Source organism: Lupinus angustifolius, chromosome LG18 (genome assembly GCF_001865875.1).
Source record: "Lupinus angustifolius cultivar Tanjil chromosome LG18, LupAngTanjil_v1.0, whole genome shotgun sequence".
In the NCBI taxonomy this organism is placed as follows: Eukaryota; Viridiplantae; Streptophyta; class Magnoliopsida; order Fabales; family Fabaceae; genus Lupinus; species Lupinus angustifolius.
The window spans coordinates 9,898,645-9,921,327 of record NC_032026.1 but is presented as its reverse complement, the minus strand read 5'-3'; the positions used below and the strand labels follow the sequence as shown (position 1 = coordinate 9,921,327).

Sequence of the window (22,683 nt, the reverse complement as noted above, 5' to 3'; positions counted from 1 at the left end):
ACGTCCACACTGTCTCAGGCGATCTATCGACTATGATACTACTTGTTGGACCATATTTCGATCGGGGAACCTCTAACCACTAGGGAGTTCCATTGTTACATTGCATAAACATATTCACATGAACTCAACTAATGATGTACTATTTAATAAGTTAGAGCAATATCAAGATTATATACCACAAGACGAATATATAGATGATTATATCAAGTGTAAAACATTGAATCATAAAAATTATGGAATGAGGGAAGAACATGACAAAGTTTCTCATTTATTATAGGAGTCAATGAAATAAATTATTTTCTTTTCATAAACTTTTGTGATGGATAAATTCTTTTTAGAGTAGATTTCTTTATGGTATATACATTATTCTTGTATTTGATTATTTGATAAATGTATCATATTATATATTTTAATATTATGTAATGTCAATAGTGAAAAAATATTATAAACTTATGTGACTTAATTTTTTTGGAAAAAAATTAATATTGAAAACAAAAAATATATAAATAAAATATTAGTATAAGTGGTTTAGGAATACTTAGAAGGTGGTTGAATAGGTGTGGCGGTTAAAAATTATCGCTTTTTAGCAACAACCCAACAACTGGAAAAATTGTTCAGTTAGTCGATTAACGGAAGGCTTTAATCGATTAACACAGTTATAGAACAGATTGATTGAACAAGCAAATTGCACAACAGATAAGATACACTTTAAACAAATATATTTCAGATATTATTGCATACAAGTGTTAACCATACAGCATTAAACAGATATCCAAATTCTCAAGTTTATATTTAGTGTATCAATGCAAGAAACAGAAAACAAGATAAAGAAAGAAAGAACAGTGCAAAAAGATTTTTATCATGGTTCGTTTGTGATCCACTACAAACTACATCCCCCTTCTGGATCAGGGAGATTTTCTTTCTTCACAATATTGAGTTAAGATACAATTACCAATTCAATTTACAAGCACAAGGGATGCTCCCTTCTTGAAATCTAGGATCTCTAAAACCTGGTTTGACTTCTACCCTTTCGCCTCTTGAGAAAACCTTTCTCGCGAACAAGCCCCAGCCAAGAATCTTATCCCCAAATCAAGACCTCCCTGCCTTGATGAAGTACTTCAACCTCTGTGGTGATTTCACACCAAGAGACAAATCCATACTACACAATATACGTTAAAAAAAACAAGGTATTCTAGGCACATAAAGCCTAAGATATTACAATGTAAAAACTAACGATTAACCCTTATCCTAATCAATTAAGTCATCATATGAAAGTGAGTTAATCAGAATACAGTACACAACAAATTTCTTTCGATCAGAATCTAATGCATGATCATGTGAGCAGTATCAAATGAATATCAAATTATGCAGAAACATAAAGTATGTTACAGGAAAACAGCACAATCTCTATTCTCAAACATGCAACTCTCAAAGAAAATAATAGTGAAAATACAAATACAAAATGCTCTCTAATAAAACCCTAAACAAATAGAATGAATTCTAATGAGCTCTGAGTGAAGCCTCATATTTATAGCACAGTGAATAAGTAGTTTAAGACGTTGCAAAAACAATTAAACAGTTAAGCAGTTACAACAGCTAAAACAGATTTCAGTTATAACATAAAACAGACACGTTAATCGATTAAGACTACCATTTAATCAATTAACGGACTTACAGAATGACATCCAAATCAGTTAAAACAGAAAACACACATTCAACAGAAAATCAGTTACGTTAATCGATTAAGCTTACCCGTTAATCGATTAACTAGAGCATTTATGCATATGTTTCACAAGGCAAACTTCTCATATGTTATGTGCAATATGTATACATGTTTTACCATTTATATTATGCATAATATGCACAAATAACATGTATGATATATGCATGAACATACGATTAACTAGATGATGTATCTTATGAATATGGTAGTTCAATTATGATGGCTTAAAAGACTAGCATTTAGGTTCACCTAACCTATACTCACTTGCTATGGCACACATCTCATACTACTTAGGTTATGGACTCAATTTATTTCCTAGTCTAAATATGACCAAATGAGCATAATGCATGTTGATTGTTGAGCCATCTTCAAGCTTTGTTAGACCTTGTTGGCCTATCTTAGCCTATGCAACATTTTGCTCAGCCTGGTTCAAAATATAATTCTGCTCAGCCTGGTTCAAAATATTAGTTTTTTATTTACAACATCTCATACTACATAGGCTAAGATAGGCTAGTGCTATTCTTGACACTTTGCACTTTCAATTACATATTCAATTAAAACTAAAATATAAAATAAATGATTATTTTAAATTATATATGTATTTAATTAATCAAATTAATAAATAACTAAATAAATAAGTAATTTATCTCATTTTTTCAAATTTCAATTAATTACAAATGTAGTTTTATGGAAGGACTCCAGTTTAATAAGTTATTCATGCAATTACAAGCTCAAAACTACATGTTAAAAGTTAAGCTCACAATTACAAGTTAAATTTTCCAAACAGATCCACCGTAAATATGGAATGGATGAGAATCTTAACTACAAACCAAGAGGAGAGATATGTTTATATTAAAATTAAGTTACACTTAATCTCAACAATTTACTTTCTTAGATGGATCAAATTGGTGAGTGTAATAAGTGATGAGAGAGAAAAAGAAAAATCTTAAATAACTTTTAAGTTTCACTTATTTAGTCTGTTGGATATAAGAAAATAAATGATTGAGATTGAGTATAACTAGTTTAACTTAACCTTGGTATAAACGTATCTCTCCTCACAAACCAAACCTCAAAAATTAAAATAACTAATATTTTGAACCAGGCTGAGCAGAATTATACATGTTGGCTATCATTATGCTCTTGGCACCGTCTCTCCTCCTAAGTTAGCATTTGTCATCTCCAACCATGTTTGCCTAATCATGTGTTGCATTTTAGTGTCCCCATTGTTGTCTTTCTTTCGTTTAATAATAATTAATTAATATAAAATATTACTAATAATTAAGTAAGTCTTATTAAATTATTAAATAAATAACAAAAAATGTGACAATTAGGATACTTTCTAGTAAAAGTATTTTTTAACAATAAATAATATATTTACTATAATGAAAATGGAGGTAATTTATGATTTCATTTTATTCTTTTAAGTCATTTTAAATGGTCATAATATATATCACTTATATTCATTAAAATTTAATTTTCAATAAACCAAAAATTAAATATTAAATACAAATCTTTTAATAAGTAATTAATTTTAACAACAATAATGATAAATATTTTTGTAAATAAAAAACTAATATAAAAATAAACAAAGATGAATAATTTTTTAATTTATTATAGAAAGATAAAAATAATAATCGTATTCGGATGAATAAAGGGTCGTGAGTGTTCACTTCATTTCCTCAAAGCATCATATATTTTTCTACCAAAATCAATGCAAGTCTTGATACCCAATTGCACATAACAAAATAAACCCTTGTGAGACATAAGTTTTTCTCCTTAATAAATAAATACTTTAAAGAAATAAACAAAACTTATATAAAATAATTTCACGCAATGATAACAACTCTTTATTGATAATTGACTCTAGAGTTTATATCTCTAATTTAAAAATCAATACCTTCCAAAATTTGATATAAAAATTAATTTCTACCCTTCAACTGTAAAAATATAGTGCTGGCTTTAATTCTTTTGGAAGAAAATATAATTTTTTTCTTCCAACTCTTAAGTTGTAAAATTGACTTTACGACAAGATAGAAATATCATTCTTCAAGTAAAATAAGAAATAAAAGGAAATCAATCTAACCATGTGTGAATGTGGAATGGGTGAGAATCCTTCCTAAAAAGCCAAACCTCCAAAATCAAAATCACTAATCTTTTGAACCATTATTACCACCACTACTAAGAGGACATATTCATTTTTTATGCAACACCTTCCCTTTTCACATTGTCCCACCTCACCAATATAATCTTCTTCCCATGCCTAACATCTTTCAATTGACTAGATGTCCTCTCATATAGTGAAAAGTTTCAATACCGAATGAAAATACTTACATGTGGCACATAATCTTTTTTAATGACCTAATTTTTAATTATCTATTAATTATATAAGAAAAAAAGATTTAATATCTATACACAACGTAATATTTTTTTACACTATCAGTCAGTCATCTACCATTCATACGTTAAGTACTATTGAACTAGGAACAAAAAAATAATACAAATCAATAATGAATAATGAGATAACAGGGTAAAAAAACTTACACTAACAATAATGATTTTAAACTCAAGAAAAAGGTCCAAACACTTTTACTACATGTGTCACAACCACATTCATTTTTTCTTTCTCAAATATGTACACCTCAAACATTAACAGATTGACACATAATATCATTCCACACATATTGCACCATTAAATTTCCTTATCATGCACACTCACCCACCTATCACACACCCCTCACTTTTTAGACCTTGTACACATAGCCCATACATATATCACGTCACTCTTTTTCTTATGCATTAAAGCATACACAATGATGCAACAAATGATACATACTTTTCCAGTCGATGTTTATCTACAATTTCATTGTCCATTAATTAAATACCACTATATTTTTTCAATTTCTATTTTATCACTCTAAATTCAAATAACAGTGACATAAATTGTTGTTATCGAATTAATATATAAGTAATATGCGTGTTTTTAACTATGTGAATACATGGTAATATGTGTTCTTAATCATACGAATATATGGATAACATGCATAATTTTAAACATATAAATGCACAGGTAACATATGTATTCTTAACCATTTGAATATACAACTAATATGTATTCTTAATCATATTATAATAAATTACCGTCCAATGCAAATGTAGGAGTAATTTGTTAGTTTTATATAAAATAAATATTAAAAATATCAAACTTTATTTATTTTTCTTGTAGTCTCATACTAGAGGATCCGGTAATCTCGATCCGGTAATCTCAACTCCTCGATATATATACCATTAGAAGGCTCATCACTCATATACTTAAATTCATCTTTTATTGCAAACCGAATCGCTTTACTTTCTCTCTTGTTCTCTCTGTCTTCAAGTATGGCATTGAAGAAGAGAAACGTCATTATTAATCTGATACTACCACTGATAGTATTGTTTCAGATTCAGACATGCAAATCAGATATAAATCGTGCAGATTTTCCAAAGGGCTTTACATTTGGCACAGCTTCTTCAGCTTTTCAGGTTTCTATCTACTTCCTCATCATTTAATAGCCACCACCCATTGCATTCTTTTTATCATATTTCAGATCATTAGACAAGTTTTGTGAATTTTTTGTATGTTACTTCCTTTCTATTTCATATATTTTATACTTATTCTTTTACATTTTCAAGGCTTAATGAAAACTTTATCTCTAATTTTATCCTATTTACACCATCAATTTATTAAATGATCATATTCTTAATATTTGAGTGGTGAAAACATATATTTCATTTAAGATCTAGTGTTGGGTAACATGAGTGTCGAAAATAAAATACGATTGGAAATTTTCAATGAAAAAGGAAAAGAATCAAGGAAATAATGAGAATGTCCATAATTTTCTTGTTTATCAAAGAATATCCTTAAAACAGAGAGAGAAATATATCCACCAATGTTAGAGTTTTATATATTATTAGTCCACCATTTGTTATTCATTTTTAATCATTATTGATCTTTTAGAAAATGAATGATAAATAATACGTTGACTATATATAAATTTTTACATGATAATACATAAATATTATACGAGAATGTCCATAAAAGTATAAGGCAAATAGGAATAAAGAGAAGATAGATATTATTGTAAAAAAACATAAAGAAGAGACTATATTGCATAGTTATTAAATTCGATTCTCTCTAAAATTAGTATAAACCAATTTGTGTCGGTAATAAAATTGGTGACTTTACTTTTAAATGTGTATTGCTTCTTGGAGATTTTCAAGCCTATCACTTTAGGAATCTAGTATTAGTTGGTGGCAATGTGAACTGAAATGCAAACATTACCGGATAAGTACGTACGTGGAATTTTCTTTATTTGGCACAAATATTTTTCTCAAATTTTATTTCGTATTTTGTAAAAATGTTAATTATTACAACTGTTGACTCAACAAGAGATTTAAGATATAAAATGCCACTATGAGGCACTATCCCAACTGTCTTGTCTTGAATTGATATCTTTGTCCACTAAATTCTATCTTGATCAAAATGTTTGAAACTTAATTTGGATTGATATTTATTGGGATATATAATCATATATTCTAAAAAATATTAGTTTTATATTAAAAAAATAAGAAATTATAAAAAAAAAAAGTTAATAATTTCATTCCTAATAGTGACATATGTCACGAGGAGTAAGTAGCTATGTGTCGATGCTAATGAAAACTCTATCGTTTTTGTCACCACCTTCTGTATCTTGGATTATTTTCAATTCTTCATTGCATGCAAACCCACCTCAACCCCAAATAGCAAAAGCCGCAATAAGAGAAAACCCTAACCTCATCTTGATCTAACAAAAGGGGCAGACCGAGATTCTCATTCTGGATCTCACAAATTCACCATCGCATCATTCGTCTCGAATTCTCTCTCACCAATCCTTCAATCCCATTTTTATGGCTTCCAAATTGGTTCAAGAGCGATGCAGGTTTAGTTGCGGTGATTTTGTTTTGATTGAGAGGAAAGTTGAAGGAATAAGGTGATGTCGTTTTGCTCTTGCTCCCCCTTCACTGATGAGCATAATATTATGTATTGTCAATTTGAAAATTAACACATTCATCATTCAATATCCATTTGTTTCAAAGAGTAATGGTTGATGATGCAATAGCAATATTGCATCAGACTCATACACACTTATATATTTTTTTCTGTTTATTTATTTCAAAAGTGAAACGATATCTTTTGGTTATCAATTTTACGTTTGTCACACACATAACGGGTTACATGCGAGCATTTCAGTAAAACTTAAAACAGTTATTTGGACTAAAGTGGATTTTCTAAAATTTTAATTCTGAAGTGGTAGACCTTAGACAAAAGTTTATCATTAATGCATTAATGTAGCGGTAGTGGTATAAAGCCCTTTTCATCATTAGTTATACAAAAAAAAATTAAGAGAAGTCTGTCATAAAGTGCTTCTTCGTTTCTTATTTTTATAGTCACATTCACGAGTGAGTTTGAGCCTCTTCGTTTCTTACTTTTATAGTCACGTTCATGAGGAGTGGGATCCTCTCGAGTATATGATAATTTTTTTCTTTTAACGATTATAATTATATATTATTTTCTATTAAAAAATAAATAAATAAATTTAAAAAAAATCTCATCCTCATATTCCAGTAGTGATTTCTCGAGAGGTGTTGAACTCGTTCATGAGTGAGTTTGAGCCAGGCCCACTTGATTTAGTGCGAGCGGGTTCGAGCACTATTGTCCATGACAGATGGCGATTGCCAAAATTCAACTATCATGGCATTGCCGCCAAATAGTGGATATGGTGATAGTTGATAAAAAATAAATAAATAATATAACATAATAGAAAAAATAAAATAATAATACTATAAAACAAAAATGAAACAATAACATAAAGTTTAATAAAAATAATTAAGTATTAATGTTTCCTGACTTGATAAGATCACTAAAGCAAAACATAAATATAAACAGAACATAAATAACATACTAAAAAAGTAAACTGAAATTTAAAAAAATGTTCAGAAAATGAAATAAAAAAAGTAAACTAAAATAAAAAAATAGAATTCTGGAAAGAAAAAACTAAATATATAAATTGCATTAATGCAAGGGATGAAAAGAGAAGCATGAAGTCAGAGAGAAATAAAAACTGCAACAAAAACTGCTAACAGTCTTAAGCAATGTTGTTAGAACTGGACCGAACGGTCCGACCAGTCTGACCGGACTTGAAAATGGCTATGTTTTGCCGTCTTAACTAAATGAGAGTTGAACCGTTTTGAACTGGAAAAAATCCGGTTCGACGATGTTAAACCCGGGAAGTAAACTGAACGGCTCACTTAAAAATAAAAAAAAATGGGACAATGTTCTAATATTTTATTTTACTATGGTCCAAAAAAGATAAAGAGGTATTATTTCAATATAATTATACATAATTATTAATTATATAAAGTTTTATATTTATATATAACTATATATTTATAAATAAAAATTATTAATTATGTACGAAATCACCCGGTCAGACCGGACGGTTTAACGGTTTAAACCTAATACGGGACCTCTGCCGGTTTGGTGTCCGGCTCGGGTTTCACAACACTGGTCTTAAGGAATAAGGGCGGCAACAGAAGCAGTGGCAATGTCGGCAGCAACCGCCACAACAACACAACAAATTATATGAGAGAGAGGCAGCAAGGAGAGGGAGAGAGGCTACCAGAAATAGAATGTTTTTAGGGTTTTAACCCACAAATGGGCAAAAAAATCCGACCCAGCAGCCCCAAAACCTGCTATTTCTGCCATTTCCGCCATGACCCCTCCACTGCCATGGCAGCCTTTTCAAGTAAAAGGCGGACACAACCATTTGACAGCATTTCCCAAATGGCTAATGGCGGTGAGCCAAAAAATGCCTCCGCCATGGCCGCTTTTTTGACAACATTGGGTTTGAGTGGGACGCCTGGACTGGGTTAGACTCCTTTTCATAGTTTTAAGAGTAAATTTATTTTATTATGATAAATATAAGGATACAAATGTAATTGCAAATAACATTTTCTTTATTTTTTGGCATCACATTCCTCTCTAGTACCGGAGAGGAGTCTCATTTGCTTGGACTATGTTCAAAGTGTTCAAAGCCTAGACGCTACGAGTCCTCGAGTATATCTTTTAAAGTTTACATGTTTGATTCCAATCATTATGATGGCAACATGTATACACAAAGTATAAAAAGTTGTGCACATTTAGTGTATCATCTGCTATTTATTTGTGTTATTTTTATGAAAATGAATGATGGATGATGCAATGACAATATAAAAAATTCTTACATTACGGGCACATACATAATTTTCTCAACCATTATACTATACTAATATAGTTGGGAGATAATTTCTTTATATTGTTATCAGTTTTATATTCTGATTGCATAAAGTGATTAGTTCTTAGATATTGACCAGAGTGCCTTGATGAACTTTTTTTATCTGAAAGATCTTCAAAGAACCATGCTTGTGTTAAGATTGATCTAGTTAACTTTGGTAATAACTAGAAATTTCTTTCAATTTACTATTTTGAGAATAAAAATCTTAATTGAAAAAAATGCACTTCTTTATATAGCCATACTGAATAAGTTGTTTTTACATGATTTTCAGATCACAAGACATATAAATTTATCGCTTTGTTGAGACTCATCATCAATTTTAAAATTTCATTATTTAAAATAAATTAAATCAAAACCATAGTTTTACATGGCAAACATATAAAAGACTAGTATATAAGTATGGAAAAGAAGAATACAGGAGTGTGATTATAGGTATTATATTTTTATGTTCTGGACAAACTTTTGTGATGATTTAAATAATATTGTTGAGTTCCATCTAGGTTGAAGGAGCAGTGAAAGAAGATGGAAGGGGACCATCTATATGGGATACTTATTCACATACTTTTGGTAAGATACTATGAGAGCATATTTATATGAAGATATTCATTTCAGATTACTTGTTCTTAAGAACTTAACATTTATACAATTATACTCATTTCAGTTTCCCTTTTCATACCTTGTTTCATTTGAATTCACATAAAGGAGTAAGATTGGCCTAGCATGAAATTCTTAATATACCTAAATGCTGGTTGACCATTATCTTACATTATTTTGCAGGCAAGATATCAGATTTCAGCAATGCTGATGTTGCAGTAGATCATTACCACCGATACGAAGTATGTAATGATCAGTACAACTATAAATTTGTAACATAATTGGTGATACATTTTTTTTAGTTTCTTTTTTGTGGCATTTGACCACCCAAGCCTATCGATTGCAGACTGAAATTATGTCACACATCTATGTCCATATACAAACTTATGCACCCACAATATGCACTCAAACCTCACGATCAATTGCAAAGGTCTTTATAACCAATTTTTTTTTGCAGAGGTCTTTACTTGAAGACGAAGCTAGCATCTTCATACCCCTTTTCCAATGTGAATGATAGTTTGTCAATTTACCCTTGTCCATCTTCCACCAAACTATTTCAGTCCTTGATGCTTTTGCAAAATATAGCTCATTTATGATGTTCCTTAGAATGAAAACTTTTAGTGTTTTTGTTTGCGGACAAATGTTATGTGAACAAATTATGATAAGACCAACACCAAACCTGAATTAAAACATGTGTATAAAAGGGAAAAGAAGAAAGTTTGGTTGTTAAATAACAAATTTTCCTTCCTCATCCTTGGTAGTTAAATTGGTTAGAAGCTGTGAAAAGATAAAGAAAATAGAAAGTAGGAATCTTGAAACTGAATATATGTCAGACTTTTTATTGAAAACAACTCAATCTACAATGAATTAGCTTGTTCCTTTAAATAAAGGGAAAGCAAAACAGAATGTAACAAACTATACATAAGGTAGTTACTGATCTTAACGACCTAACAACCAATTCTGCATGTGATAAATTGACATTTTGCATGTGACAAATATGCCAATTTACTCAGCAGAAAGAAATAATAATAACTAACTCTTATTCTCTAATATACCCCCCTGAAACTGAGGGTAGTTGACTAAGGAAGCTGAGTCAACTACTCTAAGTTGCTTCCTTAGAGTTAAAAACCTAGCAGTGGCCAAAGGCCTGGTGAGCACATCAGTTGTCTGAAATTCAAAAAGGATGTGTTTTACTTAAAGAGACTTTGCTTGAATTCTATCTCTTACAAAAAAGAGATCAAGTTCTATGTGTTTTGTGTGTTTTGTTCTGTATTGAAGAATAGGATTGTGAAACATGCTCACTATACTTAAGTTATCACATAGAATAAGAGGAACTTGATGTGGGATCTTGAGTTTAGAAAATAAGGATTAAACCCAGATCATTTCTTGAGCAGCAAGAGCAAGGCTTCTGTATTCAGCTTCAGTGCTAGATTTGGAGATTGTTTGCTGCTTCTTGGACCACCAAGTGACTAAGTTAGACCAACAAATAAACAAGCCCCTGATATGAACTTCCTGTCATCAAGATCAGTGCCCCAATCTGTATCACATAGAGCTGTTAGGGTGATAGGAAGAGAGGAATCAGAGACAACTGGTTTGAGATGTATGCCAAGATTGAGAGTTCCTTGTAGATATCTTAGGATCCTTTTGACAGCAACCTAGTGTTGTTCAAGAGGATTACCCATGAATTGACACTCTTTGTTGACACTATAAGCTAAGTCAGGTCTAGTGATTTTAGCATATTGAAGGGTTCCAACTACTGACCTGTACATAGTAGGGTTATCAAAGACTTTTGACTCAGTTTTGGTTAGTCTGCAAGTGGTTGCCATAGGAGTGATGCTAGGTTTGGCAGATTCCATAGGGGCTTTCCTGAGTAGGTCTTTGATATATTTGGTTTGAGTGAGAAATAGAGAACCATCCTTAAGGTGTTTAACCTTAATTCCTAAAAAATAGTCCAAATTTCCTAGTTTCATGAATGCAAATGTAATGCTGAGTTTGTCAACAAGAGCAGAGATTTTTGAGTTTGATGACCCAATGATGATTATGTCATCTATATAGACTAAGACAAACACTTGGTAGGTGCTAGTGAGAGAGATGACTAGGGAATTATCACATTTGCTGTTCTGAAATCCCAACTAAAGGAGAGTGCTTTTGAATTTCTCAAACCATTGTCTAGGAGCTTGTTTAAGACCATACAATGCCTTATTTAGCTTGCAGACAATGGTCTTGTCACCATTATCAAAACCAGTAGGCTGGGTCATGTACATCGCTTCATTCAGAACACCATTTAGGAATGTATTATTTATGTCAAGCTGTTGAATAGACCATCCATAAGTGACAACTAGGGTGAGAAGTATTATGATAGTGATAGGTTTGACTACAGGAGAGAAAGTCTCATTGTAATCAATTCCTGGTAGCTAATGGAAGCCTTTTGTAACAAGTCTAGCTTTATACTTATTGATTGATCCATCTGGATTTTCTTTAATCCTAAATACCCATTTACAACCAGTAGCCTCCTTGTGTGGAGGTAAGGCACCCAAGGACCAAGTTCCCAACTTTTGCAAGGCATCATACTCTTCTTGCATTGCTCTTTTCCATACTGGACTAAGAAGGGCCTCTTTGGGAGTGGAGGGTTTAATGTGAGCAAGAAATAGGCTTGCAAGACTAGGTAGGATGGACTTATTTATGCCATCTTTGAACCTAGTTGTCATAGGATGAGAAGGTAGAGGTGCAGTGGTTGGAGTGAATGAGGATGAAGTAGATGAATACTCTAAGAAGGTGCATTCAGTAGACTTGTAGTCAAGCTTATGAGTGTTGTAGGACCTGAGTAGAGGGAAACAAGCACATCCAAAAACTCTTAGGGATGTATAATCTGGAGCAGTTCCATATAGGTTGTAATAAGGAGATTTATTATTGAGGGTGGCAGATGGGAGTCTATTGATAAAAAACACAGCTGTAGTAAAAGCATATTCCCAAAATGTTTGGGGTAGACCAGCATAGGCCAACAAGGTTAAACCTGTTTCAACTATATGTCCGTGTTTTCTCTCCACTGTGCCTTGTTGGTGATGAGTATGAGGACAGGATAATCTATGTAGAATGCCTAAGTTGAAGAGGTAAGAAGTAAATGGTCTGAATTCACTCCCCCCCATAAGTTTGAACAGCTTTGATGGTTTTGTTAAACTGAGTATAAATCAGTTTGATAAAGTGTTTGAAGATGGTTAGAGTTTCAGACATCTGTTTAAGTAGAAATATCCAAGTGTGTTTGGTTTTAGCATCTACTATAGAAAGTTAATATTTAAAACCAGATTCAGAGACATCTGGTGAAGGACCCCATAAGTCTAGATAAAGCAAGTCAAAGGCATTAGAGTAAGAAGTAATGGAGTTAAGAGAGTGAATTCTATGAGACTTGTCATGGTGGCTGTAGAGGGAAGAGTTCTCAGCTGGTACTAGTGGTGGGAGGGATGCAACATCTCATCCACTTGGGACAACTTTAAGATAGTTGTTGTAAGGAGATTCCAACATTCAATGGTGCAGAACCCCTTTGAGTTATTGTTATCATTGAAGCAGGAGTGTTGAGGCTTATATTGATGAATTTGAAAAATATGTTAGGGCCCTTAAGGAAATAAATCAGGGATTCCTTAGAGGGGTATTCCTAAATGGTCTAAAAGAAGAGCTAAGGATGGAAGTGAGGCTCCATGAAATGGAAAGCTTACAGGAAGTGATCCATAAGGCCATGCTCATAGAATAGAAGAATGTGGTGGTGCACAAGAAGACTAACATGAGCTATTTCATGGAAACTCTTACAACAAGATAATAACCTTGGATCCTTCTTCAACAAGTAGTAGTAGGAAGGAAGGATCATCTGTGGGTAGCTTCAGTGTGCAGGGTAATCCAAAAACTGCCCAGAGACTAGCAATTCCAGAGGCCTAGGGGAGTATAGGAGGTTGTCTAGTGCTGAAATGAGGGAGAACAGAGAAAGAGGCTTGTGCTTTAGGTATGATGAACCTTTTTTTAAAGAGCACAAGGGTAAGAATAAACAACTAAGCATGCTATTGTTGGTTGAGGAGGAAGAGGGTGAAGAAGGAGATGAGGCAGAAGAAGCAGAAGTACAACCATTTAACGCTTTGTAGATGTCATTATACTCTATGAAAGGGCGTACTTCGGCCAAGTCTTGGAAGGTAGGGGGCTTATTGGGAGATTGTCTAGTGGTAGTCATGATTGACTGTGGGGCTTCCCACAACTTCATATCAAGGAAGTTTGTAGACACCCTGCAACTCAAAGTAGAGAAGACTCAGACTTATGTGGTGGAAGTGGGTGATGGACACCATATACAATGGCAAGGTAAATGTTCACAACTCAGACTCCTCTTACAACAACTACAAATAATTCAAGAATTTTATTTGTTCTCTCTAAGAGGGGGGTTCAGTCATCACTGTAGAGGGGACCCTGCTATGACTAAAGTTGAATTATCACTGAGAGCTTTTATGAAAATACTAAGGGAGGAGGGTGAATGGCTGTTGTTGCAGTGTGAAGACACTAATAGGCCTAGAACAGAGAAGAAAGTGCCATCAGAATTGGAAGGGGTGTTGCAACAGTTTCAACCAGTTTTCCAAGACATTCAGGATCTACCTGCTACCAGATTGCAGGACCATGCCATACATCTAAAAGATGGAGTTGAAATACCCCATCTCAGACCTTACAAGTGCCTTCACTATCAGAAATCAGAAGTGGAGAGGTTGGTGGCTGAGATGTTAGAAGCTGAGATTATTAGGCCTAGCATCAGCCCGTACTCTAGTCCTATAATCCTTGTGAAAAAGAACGATGGGGGCTGGTGGTTTTGTAGGGACTATTCCTAACAAATTCCCTATTCCCCTGATTGAAGAATTATTAGATGAATTGGGTGGGGCCAGGGTGTTTTCTAAGTCAAATTTGAAATTTGGATATCACCAGATTAGGATGAGACCAAAAGATGTGGAGAAAACAACTTTTAAGACTCATGAGGGTCACTATGAGCCTCAACATTCCACACACTTATGAATGGAATCTTAAGGCCATACTTAAGAAAATTCACGTTGGTGTTCTTTGATGACATTTTAATATACAACCTTGATTTGACTTCTCATGGGCACCATTTGGAGGTAGTTCTAGCCTTATTGATGAAGAATTCCCTCAAGGCTAATCCAAAAAATGTAGCTTTGGTCAAGCCAATATTGAATACTTAGAGGGTATTATAGGAAGTTTGTGAAGGATTATGGCAGAATTGCTAGACCCCTCACTAATTTGCTCAAAAGAGATGCCTTTGCTTGGTCAAAGGAAGCCAATAGTGCATTTGAGAAGTTGAAGAGGACCATGACTGTATTACTTATATTGGTTGTTCCTGATTTTAATAAGGAATTTGTGGTTGAGACTGATGCTTCAAGCAAGGGTTTAGGGGTTGTGTTGATGCAAGAGGGGAGACCATTGGCCTACTAGAGCAAGGGATTATCTCCAAAAGCACAACAAAGATCAATTTATGAGAGAGAGCTGATGGCATTGGTACATGCTATCCAGAAATGGAGACATTATCTTATGGGAAGACATTTCATAATCTGGACTGACTAGAGGAGTTTAAAGTTCTTAACAGATCATAAATTATTCTCATATGAACAATCCAAGTAGGTTGTGAAACTGATAGGTTTGGACTTTGAAATCCAATACAAATCAGGGAGTGAGAATTCTGTTGCTAATGCTCTATCTAGGAGGCTCATGTATGTTGCTATTACTATAATAACCAATGAGGAAGTTGCAGGCTGGATTCAAGAGTTGCAATTGGATCCTAAGTGGAGACAAGTGATGCAAGATTTGGTGGTATCTTCCACTAGCCACCTAGGGTTTGAGTTGAAAAAAAGGAGTTTTGTACTATAAAAATAGGTTGGTTTTGTCGAGGAATTCCAACAAGATTTCCCTAGTCCTTTCTGAATGCCATGAGACTCCTGCAGTCAAGTTACTTGAGAACTTACAAGAGGATTGCAAGTTTTTTATTCTGGGAAGGGATGAGAACTGATATCAAGACTTTCATAGAATAGTTTGACATCTGTCAGAGGAATAAATATTCAACCCTGGCACCTGCAGGGTTGTTGCAGCCTCTCCTTATCCCTCAGGTGTGGAACGATCTCTCAATGGATTTCATAGGAGGCTTTCCTAGGACCAGATGTAAAAATACTATCTATGTGGTGGTGGACAGACTCATTAAGTATGCTAACTTCTTTGCATTGGGGCATCCTTATTCAGCCAAGGATGTAGTTGTTGTGTTCTTAAAAGGAGTAGTCAAACTACATGGATTTCCTACATCCATAGTTTCAGACAGAGATCTTTTGTTTCTAAGCCACTTTTGGAAGGAATTGTTTAAAATAACTGGGACACAATTGAAGATGAGCATCTCATATCACCTTCAGACAGATGGGCAGACTGAGGTGACTAACATATACTTAGAGACTTACTTAAGGTGTTTTGTGGGTCCCAAGCCTAAGCAATGGGTGGATTGGTTGCACTGGGAAGAGTTTTGGTTCAATTCCAACTACAACAGTGCAGCTGGAATGACCCCCTTCAAAGCCTTGTATGGGAGAGAACCTCTCGTGCTAATAAAAGCAGGAACAATGCCATCCATGGCAGAAGTTAATAAGATGTTTATGGAAAAGGATGGGATACTAGAAGAGTTAAAGACTAATTTGGCAAAGGCACAAAATTTGATGAAGCAAACAACTAATAAGCATAGAAGAACACTAGAATTTGAGATAGAGGAATGGGTATTTCTCAAGTTGCAGCCCTACAAATTGAAGTCCACTGTTGTCAGGCCTTATGCCAATTTGGCTCCTAGATACTATGGTCCTTATCAAATACTTCAGAGAGTAGGGGAGGTGGCCTATCAGTTGGATCTACCTGCTGGAGCTAAAGTTTACCCAGTTTTTCTTGTTTCACTGCTGAAAAGGGCCCTAAAGCCCCATCAGCAGCCTCAATCATTACCACCTATGCTGAATGAGGATTTAGTGTTAGAAGTGAGTCCAGAGGACATCACAAATTGCAGAAAGGATGAACAGGGGAAGATGGAAGTCTTGATCAAATGGCAAAATCTCCCTAAACATAATAGCACATGAGAGACAGCAACCACTCTCCAAGAGACTTTTCCTCATTTTCAACTTGAGGACAAGTTAAAAAGTTTAGGAGAGGGTATTGATAAGGCCAACACCAAACCTGAATTAAAGCATGTGTATAAAAGGGGAAAGAGGAAAGTTTGGTTGTTAATAACAAACTTTCCCTCCTCACCCTTGGTAGTTAAGTTGGTTAGAAGCCTATAAATAGAAAGTTAGGCTTAGGAGGGAGGTAGTTAGGAAAATTGTGCAACTGATTGTGGAATCACTTTGGGAAACAATCGCGAGATCCTAATTCTTGTTTTGTTCTCATCATCTTCCTGTAATTTCTAATTCTTCTTAATAAAATCTCTTAGAACCCTACCATGAATCCATTTATTTGTGGGTTAGGGGCATTTCCTTTCATTTTCGTACTCTAATCTTACATTGATACCAGTGCTTAACAAATTAACTGGAAATCTTCAATTCTAATGGCTCTCTTTAGATGGTCCTGGAAAGGAACCAATTCAAGCTAAATACAACTTCATTGCTATTATTTTAACCCTTGGTCAAAGGTTGTGTTTCTAAACTTGAAGTTGTTTTTTCATGCAGGAAGACATACAACTTATGAAGGACTTGGGGGTGGATGCCTATAGGTTTTCCATTTCTTGGAGTCGGATCTTTCCCAGTAAGCATTTTGTGCTCATTGCTAGTAGATATATTACAGTTCAGTTAGATTATTGACATTTTGTTGAATATGCTCACATTGTTTAGTATGAAAAGAAACTGCTTAAGATGCCAGCAGAGGCAGTGTAAATACAGAACATCAATTCGATGGATTATTTGCTAGTAATAGTACTGGTAAAATAACTAATTTGCAGATTTGAAAACTAATATAACTACTTCTAACTAACACTATCCATACTCGTATTATTAGTCTACCCATGGTAATAAATATATACATGTTATACCCCATTTCAGGATAATAAACAATATGTCTTCTTGTACTGAACTTCTAAATGAACTTTGACCCTTTAGTGTTTCTTCTGGATATTTTTAGCACAAATTTTTTGATTGATTAATTATGAAGTATATTTCTAGCTACTTTGAAAGCTTAAGTTCAGGTATCCACAGCTTCTAGAAGATTATAAAATGTTCTAAACGCATCTTAAATTTTTTGTGTTAGACGGATCCGGGGCAATCAATCAGGCAGGAGTTGACCATTATAATAAAGTCATTAATGCATTGCTGGCTAAAGGTAGATCTCGTTATCCTTGTGCAATTGTTAGAGTTCTGTATTTCAGTTTTTCAATTGAAAGAAGTTCAATCTATGTATACTGTCTACATCTTGCGAGTGCGAAGTTATACTAATTAGCATATATTATATCACCTTTGTATCCTCTCCATGTCCATTACACTTGCAGGAATTGAACCGTACGTGACCATGTACCATTGGGATCTACCTCAAGCATTGGAAGACAAGTATCTGGGATGGCTTAGCAATGAGATAATGTATGCATTGTTATACATCAATTATACTTTTGGTGTTTGCAAATTTATTTAGTTCTTCTAAATGATAATATTATACTATATGCTTATAATTTACATGACACTTGTGTGCTACATACAGAAATGACTTTGCAAATTATGCCGAGACATTGTTTCAGAAATTTGGTGACAGGGTTAAACAATGGATCACATTCAATGAACCCCATTCATTTACTGTACAAGGATATGATACTGCTCTCCACGCACCTGGACGATGCTCCATTCTCCAGCTTTGTAAAGCTGGGAACTCTTCTACTGAACCATACATTGTTGCTCACAATGTCTTGCGTTCTCATGCTTCTGTAGCAGATATTTATAGGAAAAAATATAAGGTAAAGTTCAGGAAATTGAGATAAATTTATGATTATATGAATTTTATTTGGTAGCTGTAAAGGTGAAACCTAATTAAGAAAGCAATTGAACAAATCAGATTTAAGGCTGAACCTAGTGAAATATCATGTTAAAATTTACAAAAACTTGTTCTTGTGTTATTTATGAGAAATTTTAATAACCATCACACTTTTTTAAGGCTTATACAAATGTAAAATTCATATGTTGTCCAGTTATCCTATTGCAATGATGCAGAGATAATTAAAAAAAACATATATGTAATTAACCTGGTTATTCCGTAGAAGGTACAAGGTGGATCGCTTGGAATAGCTTTTAATGTCATATGGTATGAGAATGAAACAGATACTCAAAAAGACATCGATGCAGCTCAAAGAGCCCAAGATTTTCAATTAGGCTGGTAAGTCGTTCAAATATATCAGTTAGATTGGAATTTTCATATTTTCTAGGGAAGCTCATTAAATGAATGGCTGAATGAGAATAAGTAAGGGGAGTATTGTTTTCATGGGATCTCCTATGTAAGATTTGTATGAAAAACTTACCTGTTGCTTAAATTTGAATATGAGGCCTACACTTTGGTTCAAACTAAATTGTTAAATATCTTAATGTCAGGTTTCTTGATCCTTTGGTGTTTGGAGATTATCCGAGCTCGATGAGAAGTAGAGTAGGAGACAGGCTGCCAAAATTTTCTGAAGCAGAGGCTGCTCTGCTTAAGGGTTCATTAGATTTTGTGGGAATCAATCACTACACCACTTATTATGCAAGAGACAATTCTACTAATTTTATGGGGACTCTGCTCCATGATTCCATTGCAGACTCCGGTACCATTACCCTTCGTAAGTATTTGAAACAATTTTCTCATGGTGTAAGAGGATATATCCTTTTTTCCTAATACCTTATCAGAGTGCTTTAAATCTAGGCTCTTTTGCACTGCCACTCATTGTTTTCGTATCTTTTGCTTTCAGCATTCAAAGGTATAAAAGCTATTGGAGAAAGGGTAAGTCTTACACAAATGAAGCATTTTTCTTTTGTCTCCTTGAGATGAGACCATAATGTGATGATTATTGATTCTCTATTTGATTGAGAACTAAAACATAAGCAGAGCAATATAGTTCATTATCTATTCAATCTCTATATTATTCACAGAAGAAATTTATAAATTCCAACTTGCAGGCAAATTCTATATGGTTGTATATAGTGCCTCGAGGCCTGAGAAGCTTAATGAACTACATCAACAAAAAGTATGGGAACCCTCCTGTTGTCATCACTGAAAATGGTAATCCTCAAACTCTTGCATTCTTCCAAAACTCTGGAGTGAGATTCATCATCAAGAAATTTAAGTCTAGCATAAATTACATAGTTGATACTTAGTATTTATAGTAATGTATTAACACATGCATAAGCTAGCAGTGATACACAATACTGCTTTTACAAAATTATATATGACAAGCTTTGTATATTTTTACTCTAAAAATATTACAATATAAGATAAATTGTTTAATTTATTTTCCAGCTAGTCCTGCATTTTTTATTAATTGCAATAATCAAATAAAATTTGTGAGCTAAATCTTATTTCTTGTTACTCTTGGTTGTCACAGGGATGGATGATCCAAACAGTCCATTCACCTCTGTTAAAGATGCTCTAAAGGATGAGAAACGAATTAGATACCTCAATGGTTATTTATCTGCATTGTTAGATTCTATCAAGTACGTCCTGAATCATGCAATAAGTTCTCGTATATATGGCTCTGTCACTCGGGACATTCGATGAACAACTTTTTTAAGTCAGTTACTAATATATGCTAATTTGATTGATTGCAGAGATGGTTGCAATGTGAAAGGGCATTTTGTATGGTCAGTACTAGATAATTGGGAATGGAGTGCTGGATACAGTAGTAGGTTCGGTCTGTATTATGTTGATTATAAGGACAAGTTGAAGAGATACCCTAAGCAATCGGTGGCATGGTACATAAACTTCTTGAAACCAAACAAGTAACTGCAGAAATCTTGGTAATTTGTAATGTTATGTTTGGAATCTTTAAAATTAGATATGATTTAAATAAAATAAGTTTAATGTTTGGAACTTATTGTAACAAATGATTTATTTATGATGATATTATTTGGTTACTTGGATTCTGGAATTGTGAAGACTCATTTAAATGAATGAAATCTCTTGCAACTTTTTTTATTATTCACATATTTGGAATTCCATTGTATTCTTTAATGTGTACTAAATGCAGAATATAACAATTGAAAGTACTCTTTTTATTTTAGTATATACGTTGATCCAGAAATGTGAAGCTGAATGAATCAATTGAGAAGTTATAGAATGAGTGCGGGAGCCATATTAACTCTATTGTTCTTCTTGTTAATATACCATATATCTTAATGTTCAATTATGAGCTTACTAAGTTCATGTTTGATTATGAACTTCCTCATAAATGGAGCTAATTACTGCATATATCAGGTTTGAGTTTCTAATAATTTGGGTGAATGCAGAGACGGTTGCAATGTAAAAGGATATTTTGTATGTTCACTACTAATGGTTTTATTACATTTATATAACTTCCTGTATGTTTATTTTAGTGTTTATATAATGATTTTATTACATTTGATAGTTATTTTACCTGAACATAATAACATAGAAAAATGGACCCACTTCATCAGAAACACTGAATTTCGATGAGGTTAGGACCAATGTGATATAGCGTTATAATTTTAGAAGATGTAATCATGTTGTATCTGATAAAAAAACATTGAGCATGAGAATGAAATTCACCTTTGTGTTTGGTAAGTCAACTTTAGATAAATGTATTTCACAAGAGTGTTTAGCATATTTGTTTTGCATCTCGTTAGAGAATTTCAACATTTTTTTTACTTAGTTATTCTTTCATTTAGGATGAGGTAGTGAAATAACATTAGCATGTTAGAATTTAATTTAAAATTGCAAATTTTATACTTGAAACTCACTCATTTCAATACTCAAAAGCATAAAACAAAAATATATAAACTATTAGGTTGATTCAGTAGTGAGCAACGTGAGCAAATTTGTATGGGGTATATTATAAAAGTGGAAACCTCATTCCTATAGCTATATAAATATTGTAGTGTAATAATATCTATGCACTGACGGTTAGTGTATCATTCACCATTTATTTGTATTACTTTTATGTAAGAGTCGATGATAATTAAAAATAAATGATGAATGATACACTAACATTGTAAAAAACTCTTACATTGTCGATACATATATTTTTTTTTCTTATATGAAAAAATGTGCTCCGTGACACAATTCATTTTAATGTGACTGACAACTTTCAGTAGCACTACTCATGTAGTTTAGTTTGGTCATTGCTTTTTTTTGTATAGGAGCAATTACTCATCACATAACAAAGTACTAATGTACCTTTGTATTTTTTATGTGGAATATAATAAAATTAACTTCTACTGATAAAAAACAAATACTAATATTCCAAACATTCTTACAAAAATTTGGTGACTCGGGTAAAATCCAATCAACTCAACTTTTTTTCTATGAATTTGACTGGTTATTTTAAGCCGTGAACGTTTCTTTAACCCTGCTAGCTATATTGTTTGTTACAATACTTTTTTTGGTGAAGTTTTGATAATAAAACACTGGTTCTTGTGAAAAAATGACAAGAAATAAAAAAGTGTATGTATAAGTGAAGAAAAATATGAGACTTCAATGAAAAGTAAAGTGAATGAAAGAGAAGAAAATTATAAAAAATAAATAATCTGTTGTTAAGAATAAATCTATGTTATTCAAAATTATTTTAAGTCATATATATCAGATTCACCATGATTCACTTTGGTGTAGGATATTAGTTTACTTTAGTATTCCTATATCAAAGTGACTGACCATCATTCAGTGGTGGAGGATATCAATTCACTTTCGTATTTCCATACTATAAAGGTAAATTAATAGTATATAAAAGAAAAATCTTAGTAGAACTAATCTTCCATCGTCCTATGCGTAAATTTTTATCATATAAAGAAA

At 33.0% G+C, this 22,683-nt stretch overlaps 1 protein-coding gene across 2 annotated transcripts; it reads left to right on the top strand.

The window, feature by feature from the left end:
- LOC109333250 (beta-glucosidase 40-like) lies at positions 5,033–20,859 on the top strand. 2 transcript variants are annotated; one of them, XM_019568627.1, is made up of 13 exons: positions 5,033–5,242; positions 9,573–9,639; positions 9,850–9,908; positions 17,382–17,457; positions 17,956–18,027; positions 18,194–18,281; positions 18,400–18,649; positions 18,950–19,065; positions 19,278–19,501; positions 19,631–19,662; positions 19,839–19,941; positions 20,264–20,372; positions 20,487–20,859. In XM_019568627.1, the coding sequence occupies exons 1-13, from the start codon at positions 5,099–5,101 to the stop codon at positions 20,659–20,661; spliced, it is 1,515 nt and encodes a 504-aa protein (XP_019424172.1). In that variant the 5' UTR covers positions 5,033–5,098; the 3' UTR covers positions 20,662–20,859. The 2 variants fall into 2 exon arrangements, with proteins under 2 accessions (XP_019424172.1, XP_019424174.1); XM_019568629.1 differs by lacking the exon at positions 5,033–5,242 and adding an exon at positions 6,483–6,729.

Bases quoted from the DNA above. Each gene is read 5' to 3' on its own strand.
- LOC109333250 (XM_019568627.1), top strand. From the start codon at position 5,099: ATGGCATTGAAGAAGAGAAACGTCATTATTAATCTGATACTACCACTG. The intron at 9,640-9,849 runs GTAAGATACTAT...ATTATTTTGCAG, and splicing joins TACTTATTCACATACTTTTG to GCAAGATATCAGATTTCAGC. The intron at 19,066-19,277 runs GTAAGTCGTTCA...TCTTAATGTCAG, and splicing joins CAAGATTTTCAATTAGGCTG to GTTTCTTGATCCTTTGGTGT.